This window comes from Falco naumanni, chromosome 6 (genome assembly GCF_017639655.2).
Source record: "Falco naumanni isolate bFalNau1 chromosome 6, bFalNau1.pat, whole genome shotgun sequence".
In the NCBI taxonomy this organism is placed as follows: Eukaryota; Metazoa; Chordata; class Aves; order Falconiformes; family Falconidae; genus Falco; species Falco naumanni.
The window spans coordinates 52429815-52441176 of NC_054059.1; the positions used below are offsets into that span (position 1 = coordinate 52429815).

Genomic DNA, 11362 nt, shown 5'->3' on the forward strand with positions numbered 1-11362 from the left:
AGCCAGCATGGTGTGGATGTGTTGACCAACAGCACGGCTGGCAGCAATTTTATGGCACCTCATTCCTTCCATGTTACATCCCCAGATGACATCCTGCCATGAACACAGCTGCAAACTCTGTCTGCTTACATTCCACTCAAAGACAGGCCACCAAATCAGTTGGCATCCGATATGTAGGTGTTTTACCTGTTTGCAGTAAAATTTCCTGTGTTCTTCAGCTCTGAGCAACTAGTGAGCTGGAAAATAAATAAATAAATAAAAATCTTAGTATGGCAAGCAAGCAAGCTTGTGTGACAAGCTTGTGGGATGAAGCAATATTGCCAGACATCATTTGGGAATTAGTGCCTAAAAAAAACATGGGACCTTTTTCATGCTGGTTTGCTTTATAATTAGTTCCAAACTTCAAAACAACTGCCAAGTAAGAACGATTGTTTATGTTTAATTTAGAACAACTCATGTGTTTTCCAGTTAAATTAAACCAAAGCCAAGCTGGGGATTTTGGAAACTGTTGAAAATAAGGGGAACTCTGGAGCACTTAACAACCACTTCCTCATAAGACATGCCCAAGAGGAAGACACGGAGCTGCTCTCCTAAGCATGAGGGGGATCACGCTTTCCTCCCTCTGCTTATTGATGCACCTACTGCTGGATGAGATAAGCAGTAAGTAAATGCTTTCCATTCTTTTCCTATGGGGAGTGTGTGTGGGGGGGGGGGGGTGTGTCTGTTACTGAATCTCTGGAAGAGTCAAGAAATCTCTGGATCTTTTGGTGGGTTTCAAAAGTCCAGTCATTTCCAGATTAGTCTGATATTTTGTCTTTCAAGCTTCTGAATTGCAGATAAACCAAGCATGTTGCCCATTAAATTTATTCATGGAGTTTCAGTTCAACCAGTAAGAGGCTTACTTGATTCTGTGATATGCCAGGGATAAAGCTGCAGTCATCTGGGTCGTGAAACCCAGAAAAATGTTAGTATTTGCGTGCTTCAGAGACGTTGTTACCTGATTCTGTCATTAGTAACCATTGCAGTTTGAAAACAGATTATCTTGAACATTGTCAGGCAGCTTTGTCCAGTGGCGCAGACTAGAAAAGCATTAAATGTCAGGTTATTTCTTATTAGGCAAGAGATGATAAACATGGCTGTGGCAACAGTTAAAACAGCTAGAGTCCCTACGGGTTACAGCTGAGGGGTGGAGGAAAGAGTACTCGACTTTACTGACAGGGCTGCTTACTGCAGGCTCTGTAAATTGATCCAAAGGGTTTCTTTCCTGGGGTGTCCATCAGGCATCTTTCACAGCAGTAAACTCACTAAGGAAAAATGAAAAAATTAACCCCAAAACCAAACCACATAAAAGTGTTCCTTTCATAATACTGAAGATGTTTGTTCTACAGCTGCTAGATCTGCTTACTGTGACTCGTAAGGTTTTGAACGTAAGATCCAGGAGATTTAATTTCCCTGCAGCCTGCTAGTCATGAAACCAAATGAGCTGTAGCGCTACCCCCGATTTCAGCACAGGAGTGTATCTGTGACACACATGTTATGTTCTTGTTCCTTATTATTTGCAGCGATTTTAGTTTTGGAAAAGCAAGTCCTGCAAGATTTGATTAAGCCGCGGAAGGTAGAGTTTCATTCTTTAAACTTCAACAGCACTTTGCACTGGCAGCCTGGGAGGGCCAGAGGGGCAAGAGACACCGTCTACTTCGTGCAGTATAAAGTGTAAGTACGAGGGGAACTCCAGCCTCCTGCCCGGCTGGGGCCCATCCCTGCTTGACACATCAAAGGGATTTCTCAGGTGATACAGAATATTCTCCCCATACCTGCAGAACAGCCACCTCCTGCTCACCTGCCAGGATGCAGTTGTTGCTGCACTTACTGACAGCCCATAAGGTGCAGCCGAGCACCCCAAGGCAGGCAGGGAACAAGCACCTCCAGCGATATGCTCTGCACCCTCATTGCACTGTAGAGTTGGAGAAAAATGTAGTTTGCAGAGGACCTCTGGAGGTCACTGTGTCCAACAGCCTGCCTGAAGCATGTCTAGCTAGGTCAGGTACGCCTCCAATGTGACATTTAAGGTATTTTGGTGGCCCACCTTGCCCACGAGAGTGCCGCAGGGTGCCTTGCATAGCAAACGAGGCAGTGCTAGGGCTGGCCCTCAGAGGAGGTATGCTCCCATCCCTGGCACACCTGGTAAGCACCAAAATCACTACTGCCTCAGAGAAAGTACCTGATGGAAACTGGCGTTCTGCCCATCATGGAGTGCACTGGCTAAGACAAAGATCACCCGCCTCTCCCGACGGGCAAGTATGCAGGGGCTTCCTACAGGGATGGTGACCCGTGTCTCTACCTTAAGTTTCTTTCAGAAAAAATAGAAACCTGTAGCTCCCAAATGCCCATAAAATCAATCTTCCCTGTTATCAAATCGAAGGGATTTAATTCCCATGGCAGGACACTTGTCAGTACCACCGAGTCAAAACAGACAGTTAAAAATCTGTACAGACCCAGTCATGACAGCTAAAGCTTCCACCCTTCCTCCTCTTTCTCCACAGGTATGGGCAGAGCACATGGCAAAACAAAGACGACTGCTGGGGGATTCAAAACCATGTCTGTGACCTGACAAATGAGACCTCTGACATCCAAGAGCCTTACTATGGCAGAGTGAAAGCCACATCGACTGGCGTCTATTCCGACTGGAGTGTCAGCTGCAGATTCACTCCCTGGCAAGAAAGTAAGTGCAAACATAGGGGTCTCTGAGAAAGGAACTGGGTTTTCTGTGGCATGAAATACATAATTTCTACTTGCAGTTTGCAAACATGAGTAATCCTTTTCTAGCCACAAAGCTGTACCAAAAGAAATTGTGACTCGGTAGCTCTCAGGTGAAGTGTTGTGATGAAATAGTTTTCGCCACACTTGAAAGCCAACCAGTTATGGATAAGTAGCCACATATCAATAATTAGGGGATCAGAAGTCCCTGGTTCCCTTTAACTCAACCTCTTCCTGAAGGCATGGAACTACAGAAATTATTTTCAGCCGTTTTCATTGGTACTGGAGGGAGTGGACGCAAGGAAAAGAAGGAAACACTCCCTGCTTTGGGGGGAAAGGGAGGAGAGAGCTGGGAGCTGTGCGGCCAGCATCCTTCTCACATTTATGTGGTTTCCTGACTGCGGTGTATTTAGAAATATGCACAAAGCTTTTTAGTTACTACAGTCATTACAATGCCATAGCATGTTAGAAATTGGAAGACTATCAAAACACTGAACAGTACCAAGTGTACTTACCTGTAAGATCCTTGTGAATTAAACAGTGCTCCCTCATGGGCAGATGCCAAACTGCCTTGTGAATGCCAACACAGGTCACTTCACAGCCCTGAAATGCAAACTACCTTGAGCCTCCTGTACAGATGAAATCACAAGCTTTGACATAAAGCAGCACCTTGCAGCAGCAACCACCCATCTTTCCCTGTGCCACCTCCTCCTCCTCCTGGAGAGACACACGGGCAGCTGCTGTCCTGTCTCCCCTCATCTCTGGGGCTGCACGCACAGGTATGCAGGCATTAGCTCAAACACTTGGCTGCCTTTAACCAAGCAGGATGCAAAAAATGTGGAAGTAATGATTGAACCTTCATCCTTGGCACAACTGAAATGGTTCAAATAGCTGTTTTATGAAGTCCAAGCACACAGAAAAATGTGGGGAGGAGGAGGGGATCAGGGCAAAGAATCCAGAGTATTTTGCTTGACCAGCCTGCAGTCAGCAACATGCAGCTCTGAGAGAGTTCAAAAAGTTTGGCTCAAAGATAGGTTTACAAACACAGGAAATGTCACCCCCAAAATGTCCCAAGCAATAATCACCCAGAAGTAAGGATTTACCAAGTGGCACTTTAACAGTAAATACAGCATAATATATTGCTGGTAACAAGAACACTAAAGTGCTGAATGGATTCAAACTCAGTTCTATGAAACATGATGAATAAACTATAATTGTGTTCATAGCTTTGGGTTTTTTTCCTTAGCTATGATAGGACCTCCAACGGTAACTGTGGTTCATAGTAACAAATCCATAACACTAAAGCTCCGGGCTCCACGTTCTCCTTATAGAAGGAAGACGGGCAGCAAGATACCAATGACAAAATATTATGATCTGCTATATAAAGTCTTCATAATTAACAACTTGCTAGATGAGGTAAGTGTATATTTAAATACGAATCCTGTACCATTGAAAAGACAGGAATGTATGGGCACACCATTCTTTTTTTACAGTTGAAATAATCTCCTGGGATTGTGAGAGCATCAATGACTATGCAAACATCAATGACTTTGAAAACAAAGTAGGCTTATTTTTCAGGAATTGATTTGAGTTGTAATTACTCCCTTTATTCTTTCCCATCAACTTAGTATTTCAGGCTCAGACCTAGACTAAAAAAATGGGACAGGAGGGCAATTTGCCAGAGGGGGTGGTGTTCTTTACAAATCATAAGTAAATTATTAATGCTATTGATTTGATAATGCTATTTTTGCAAGTCCACGTGCTGCTCTGCATCCTCTGTTCTTATCAAACTTTACTCACAGACACACTTGCTAGGGAAATGTGCTTGACGGGCTGTTTTTACTCCACTTTATCTGAAGCAACACAGAGTCCTGGTGTATGAAGGAAAAGACAAGGTTATTAAAATAGAAGGTTTGAGGCCTGGAGTCAGCTACTGTATCGTAGCTAAAACATACGTGCCAATGCTAGACCACAGCAGCGCCTACAGCAGCAAGAAATGCACTGTTCTGCAGTGACAAGGCTGGCACCTCTGTGACAGGTAAGTCACCAGTGAAACTGGAGATGACTCTGGAAGTCAAGAGCTATTCCCTCACCCAAGGCAGATACTCTCCAAAAAGGAGAAAAAAAGGTGTGGCATAAAAACTGCCGTCCCATATGACAATGTTAGCCAGAGTTCTTACATCATCTCAGCTAGTTTCACACCAGGTAAGAATGATACAGCCAAGGAAGTTAGAGGAATGGTGTGGAAATTATTTGCATGCTGGCATGGTCCTCAGATAGACCACCCTCTTCCCTTTCTTTAAACAGTTATACATAGTATTGCTTTTATCGGCGTTCATTGCTAAAGTAATAATTAACTAGGAAAACAAGTGACCTCCAGCTTTATTAACGTCCAATTCTGCTGCAAGGTCTGAAATTCTGTTCAGGAATTGATCTGATGTATTTAATTCAAATGAGCCTGTCCTCTTTTCGTGGCCTTTCTTCAGGTGTAATGTTTTAAAAAATAAATTATCAAATTGCATGAGTTTCCATGGGCCAAAATCCAAAAGTTAGCTATGTTAGCTGGGCTGAAAAATCTGTTTGTTGACTTACCTCGATCAATAGACTGTCTTCATGTATCACATGCCCAGCAGAGAGACTTACTATCAATCCTGCCTTGCAGGTGCCAAGGCCCAGAGTGTATGAAGACCTAAGCCAAAGCTGACTTCAGTGTCATCGGCCATAGCAAGCTCAGATTTGAGCCCTTTCTGGGGGTAACAGAGGAGAACTGGAAAAGTATCAAAGTCTGATCTGGTGCTTCTGTTCTCAGTTCAGTACCCTAACTATAAAATACTTCCTTTCTTCTGCTTCATAATGTGATGCATAATGTTGGTCTCTCTTGAGATTTGGTCAGTGGGTTTAGGCTAAGGAGGGAGACAGTTTCTAGGTGTTTTTCCTGCATTTTTTGCTTGCTTTCCCAGTACTGTAAAAGGCTGGAAGCTCAGGTTAGAGCTGGACTTCTGAACAGCCTGCAGAGGTACAGGAGGGATGCAGGTAAATGGCACGTGTTGCGTTTTCAGTGAAACTGAACACCATCCAGCCTAAATGTGCACTCCAACAGCAATTCGCTTTCTCTTCCCAGTTACAGGGATAATGGCAGAAGATGCCTCCCATCACAGCTCCAGCTGTAAATCAACACCTGTGGTCTACGTCTGGTATACATACTTGGATACTTTTTAAATTAACCTTTGCTGCACTAAATCATTTGACTCCTGACAATAATTTCATGCTACATAAAGACCAAGGATTCTTTGCATGTCCTATATTACAATCTACGATAGTATATATTTACATTTACAAAGGAAAGAGTCTTGCAATATTAAAAAAAACCCACAAAACAAAACATGCAAAAAGCATTTGTGAAAATATCCTTAAGATTGTTTCTAGGGTTTTTCTGTTCTAAGCCTTTGAATTAAAATGCCATTTATAAAATAGAAGCTTCAGATATTTTACTTCTTCCAGAACATAGGTTGCAATAGAAGGTAAAAAAAGTCTCCTTTCTTTAAAATACAAACTATACAGTAGACACGTATACCCCACGGTCACAATGTCTTCATAGTGCTCTCAACATAACATTTTTGATAGTGAAACCAGCATGTCATTTGGCAGAAGCTCATTTAAACTAAAACAGAAAAGATCTTAACTTTCAGTCAATGACAGACAGTTAAAGGGAAGAGACCGCTGTTTCAGCCATTTCACAGTAAATGATGAAAGGATGCTGACCATCACCTGTGATTTCTAGTGATTTTACTCCTACTAGTCTTCATCTCATAAGGGAAAAGATTTCTTGGGTAAGGTCTGGGTAGATAATCACTAAGCCACTCCAGGATGGATAGGTGAAGTGGCTTTTCCAGATCTGCAAGGTCTGTAAGTGATGAAAATCTTAACACTTAGCTGCATTCTGTTATTGCAAATTAAATGAGAGGAGGTGAGAGTGGGCCAGACACAAGAGGGCAAAGCAAGCCTTGGGGAAAAATGGAGGTCTCTGCTACGTAATCACTATCTACTTTTCCCTTAATTCACATACACAAAAGGTGGATCAGTTCACTTTAAGTAACAGACCTTGAGTTCACTTAAGCCACATCCAAAGCATTTTTCACCTGGCGGCGGTACCACTGGGAGCTGCACCAGGACACTGGCAGTAGGTGCTTGGGAGGCGGCTGTGCTTAAGTGAATGCTGGTCATTCTTTCCTTTACCAAAACAAAAGAGGGCATTACTTATTAAATATTTCCACCATCTGATTCTAACATATGATATATTTGAATGACTAGATTTGCAGATATCTAGCTATGTCCACATATCTAATCCTTAAAACCACGTTTCTTTCACCACACTTCCCTTTTTGCTCCTTTCCCATTTCTTCTAATTGTTTTGCCCTACCCATATCCCACAGTTTCTTAATTTAGGTAAATTTTTTTGGGAAGCAAGGCTCATTAAATCTCCATATAGCACCTAGTAGCGCCATGACAAGTCTCAGATCCAGCACTGCCCTGCTTCCCCTCTTGCACTGGGCAGAACCAACCACAATAAAACCATCCAGGCAAACTATTAAGAAATAGCCTGTCTTACATTTCAGCAGTGGTGACTTCATCCACTCATGGGTTATCACAGCCTGAAAACAGTATCTGTGGTAATTCGAGTTCTTTCTCAAATTCACTTCTTTTCTTAGGGCAGCTCACATTGACGTTGTTACACAAAGATAAAGCTTAGTCAGAGAACAGACTCTGACAACGCCAGATACTGTACTTACGTCAGACACAGAGGATGAAACTGTTCAGGGTTCTTAAATCTTAAAGAAGACATAAAAAAAAAAAAAAAAAAAAAAAAAAGGGAGCAGAGCCATAGGAGCACTTCAAGTGTTCAGACCTAACTAGAAATATAGCAGCTGTCATGCTATGAATCTATGAAGACATTGGAAACCTGAAAGTTTTTCACTTTGATAAAAATATAAACAAATGCACAGCATGTATACTGGGAAAAACAATAAAAGGTCTGAAAGAGTGTTGCGCTCTTGCATTTGCTGACCAGATTTCACTTCCTCAGCAGCAACGCAGACTTACAGAAAGTAGTGCAAGAGTTGCAGGAACGGCCCACTTCCATTCTGATGATACCAGGATACAGTATTGCCAACCCCACGATGTTCTGCAAAAGGCAATTTTCTCTTTCCATGTGAAACACAAACTTCCTTTCAGCTCTACTCTGACGTATAATTTTACTGGGAAAAGGTTTGGTAAAATGACTGATGCTGTAATTTTTTCTCTGCAATCGGTAGTAGCAGCACGTTCCCAAGACATGCTCCACTGGGCTCGCAGGTGGGGCTTTGCAGCGAGGGGTACTTGCTGTAGCATATACTGGCTGGGTGATCTGCACCCACAGCTTCTAGATAGCTTTGGTAATGCTGTAGTTTTTAAAAACAACTTAATTGTGCTTTAGCCTGTATGCTGCACTGCTGTTCACGTCTCCATGAGGGTGGAATGGAAGAAGAGCTCTCTAAACTACGGCTGGGGCTTTCCTGCAGGCAAGTCAGTCTGGAAATACCTGGGAAAATGAGCTCTAGCTCTCTGTCCCCTTCCTCCTTGTGGACCCAAGGAGACCATCTGCCATGGGTCCACCTCTCTAGAGTGGCCCAGGCTGGCACACAGGTCTGCAGTAGTTACTGCACATGCACATTACTCAGTGCAGGACACCTTTACATCGTTGGCTGGACTCCTGCTGGCCATAGGTTTGCAAGACCCAGCTGAAAACACCCTTCTCTGGGTTTTCTTGCAGAACAGGTGTTTTCTGACAAAAGTGACAAATGCCAGATTCTGTTTCAGGAAAGAGAGAAAGAAATGCTGGCTTCTAGGGCTACGGCGTGGAGTGGGGAAGACCAAGCAGTGTAACAAAAGCAGGACTTGTGCAACCCATTCTGTAAGCCCTCGCCTGCCACGTCACTGGGGGCTGTCTGCAGTCATGGGCACGGCCTGCCGCAATGGCCTCATCTGGCCAAGTCCCCGTGTCACGGCGGAGGGTCCCACCCATGAGAAATAGTTAGTATGTCTTTTAGAGCTGGCAGTTACTGGTCTTCGTGTGAACTGGAGTCCACCCAACAAGGGCCTACCCCTCTTTCTTTCATGACCATGGCTGAACATCATCTTATCTGTCAGATGGAGTAAGAGCTTATCTCCCACTGTAAATGGCTTTGACTCCCCGTTCCACTGGCACTCAGAAGAGCAGTGTTCAGCTACCAGAAGTTCAAGAACAGGGCTCTGGAAAAGCTGATAGAGCAACAGCAATGGACCAGATGCTCCAGCCTCATAAATTAGAAGATTATGCATAGCCAGCTGTACCATATAAATGCCCAGTTTTATATGATGCCATGATCCTCAGTGTTTTTCATATGGTCTAGCATCTGGCCAGTCCTGTTCATACCTCTCATATATCTGCTGTAATCAGATGCGGACTTGGGGTTTATTTATTTTCACGACCTGATCTCAGCTAAGAACTACGCCCATGGCCCAGGAGTGGGGTGCTGTTGTGAAATGACATTGGGTTTTGCCACAGGTCTATCAGATGTTATCAAGTATTCCAAACTGCAGGGAATTAATTATAGAGTTGGGGGAGACGGGGTTGTCTGTGGATTTGCTAGGGATTTCCACGTTTGCTACAAAGATCAAAGTTACTAACCTGTAAAATCTGTCTGATACAAGAAAAAAGAAGAAAATAAAACCCAAACTCCTGAGAGTTAGTTTACCACAAGGGACACAGGACACAAAACAAGGGTACTTCTGCAGAGAAGCAGAGGGAAAGAAATGACACCAGTGTTCATCGTCAGGAAAGTTACAGTCTCCTTTGCGACTTGCTTTCAGAATTTTTCATAAAGTGCTTCCAAGGAAAAAAAAAAGTTGAAAATCTGGCTGGTTTATTGCAAGTCTTACCTGTTGAGTCCACTGAAGGCCCAGCTCAAGCAGTCATTGCTACCACAGTTTTGGCTTGAGATGGGGAAAGATGGGAAGGTCAAGCCCTGATGCTTACAAGGAAAGTTCAAAAAGAGAATTTCTGAAAAGGCTTTGTCATCTGAGGTAAATACCAAAGACCCACTGTCAACTTTAATTTTTTAAATATTGTGCTCTTTTCTAAGGCAGTGGGGCCTGATCCTGAGTTCCCTGCATACCCTCAACAGTGACAGAATGCAGCCCAATGGTATCACGCTGAGGATCAGGCTCTTTGGAGATGTCCTTACATTTAAAATCATGAACAGAATAACAATGAATAGGCATTGTGCTAATTGCTATACCTACAAAAGAGCAATTGGAAAATTGTCACTAAATTCTACTATTTCAGGTGTGTAATTTTGACAGTTTTTTCCTTCTTTCTTTTTTTTTTTTTTTTAGTAGGAAATCATACAAATCATACTGATTTCTGAGAAACAACCATAAGCTCTTGGTTTTCATTTTGTGATGACAAGCCGGTATTTTTTTAGTGTTGCTTGTCATGGGACACTGCATTTGTTTAATAGTTGACAAGCACATGATTGTTATAGGACTGGGCTAAGCTCTTATTTCTGGGATACATTCTCACTATAAATTATTATATTAGGAAAATAAAGCTCTTAAAAGGCATCATCAAAATGAAAAACAGTAGAGTTGTCTTTGTTTAATCAAACGTAAACACTTTCAGGGGGGCTGTGAAGTCACTAATCATAGTGGAATGAGAATGAGAGACATACCTGGGGAAGGAACTGCTGGAAAAGGCTGATTTAAGTTCTGAAGAATTAGAAGGGGTCTGCAGAGCAGCAGAGCAAGTAATAGAAGGAAAGAAGACACAAAATATGCACAGAGAGGGGCTGGGAACCAAAGAGCCTGCAGCATCAGAGCAGAAATGTGTATTTCAACAAGCTTACAAAATAGGAGCAAAGTGATGTGGCCAGCAACACAGTATAGCCGCTGGCACAGACACTAAGCAGTTTCTGCCTTGGAAAAGCAATGCTATAACTTCTATGTAGCAAAACTATGTTACACATGATAGCCAAGGAAAAGGTAGACCTGTAAGGATGCAATGTTTATGTATTCTGCTCAAAAAGACCATTTCAGCTATTTCAGCAGCAATCTTAAAGGGCAAACAGCCATTACAAGAGGATTTCAAAAGCTGGAGAGAGACATTTATCAGCAGAAGAAGCAGCACCAGTTACTGGAAAGGCTTAGTCATTGCAGCTGTTCAAGAAACAAGCGTAGACACACACTGGGACTCAATCACCTCAGCATAGGCACCTCAGCATTTAAGACACCTCTCAGTTTCCAGAACATTATTTGTACATGTTTGGCAGATACGGCGAGGAATCTGCGTGAGATTCCCTGGGGTCATTGCTGAAGTCAGGAGGGGGCATCCCACAGACACATGCTAGGCATCTATGCTTGGGTAACTGAAGCTCTACCAGTTACTGAAATGCTACTGTAACATACTAACAGGATAGTTGCAGTCATGTGTGTATGATATGTAGGATTACATTAATAAATATGAAGAGAAAACCTGGCTATGGGGATGAAAGACAGTTGAGAAAATCTTGGTGTGTACATTGGAATTTCA

The 11362-nt window shown here is 42.9% G+C and overlaps 1 protein-coding gene across 2 annotated transcripts; it reads left to right on the forward strand.

Annotated features, from left to right (window-relative positions):
• Positions 1-242: 242 nt before the first annotated feature.
• Positions 243-8993, forward strand: IL22RA2 (interleukin 22 receptor subunit alpha 2). 2 transcript variants are annotated; one of them, XM_040599268.1, is made up of 6 exons: positions 243-660; positions 1563-1713; positions 2544-2722; positions 4004-4173; positions 4617-4795; positions 5879-8993. In XM_040599268.1, the coding sequence occupies exons 1-5, from the start codon at positions 597-599 to the stop codon at positions 4770-4772; spliced, it is 720 nt and encodes a 239-aa protein (XP_040455202.1). In that variant the 5' UTR covers positions 243-596; the 3' UTR covers positions 4773-4795; positions 5879-8993. The 2 variants fall into 2 exon arrangements, with proteins under 2 accessions (XP_040455202.1, XP_040455201.1); XM_040599267.1 differs by having other exon boundaries at positions 4617-8993.
• The last annotated feature ends 2369 nt before the right edge of the window (positions 8994-11362 follow it).

Excerpts from the sequence above, each read along its gene's own strand:
- IL22RA2 (XM_040599267.1), top strand. The coding sequence starts at position 597 with ATGAGGGGGATCACGCTTTCCTCCCTCTGCTTATTGATGCACCTACTG. Across the intron at positions 1,714-2,543 it reads TACTTCGTGCAGTATAAAGT|GTATGGGCAGAGCACATGGC; the intron begins GTAAGTACGAGG and ends CTTTCTCCACAG. Across the intron at positions 4,174-4,616 it reads TTAACAACTTGCTAGATGAG|CAACACAGAGTCCTGGTGTA; the intron begins GTAAGTGTATAT and ends CTTTATCTGAAG.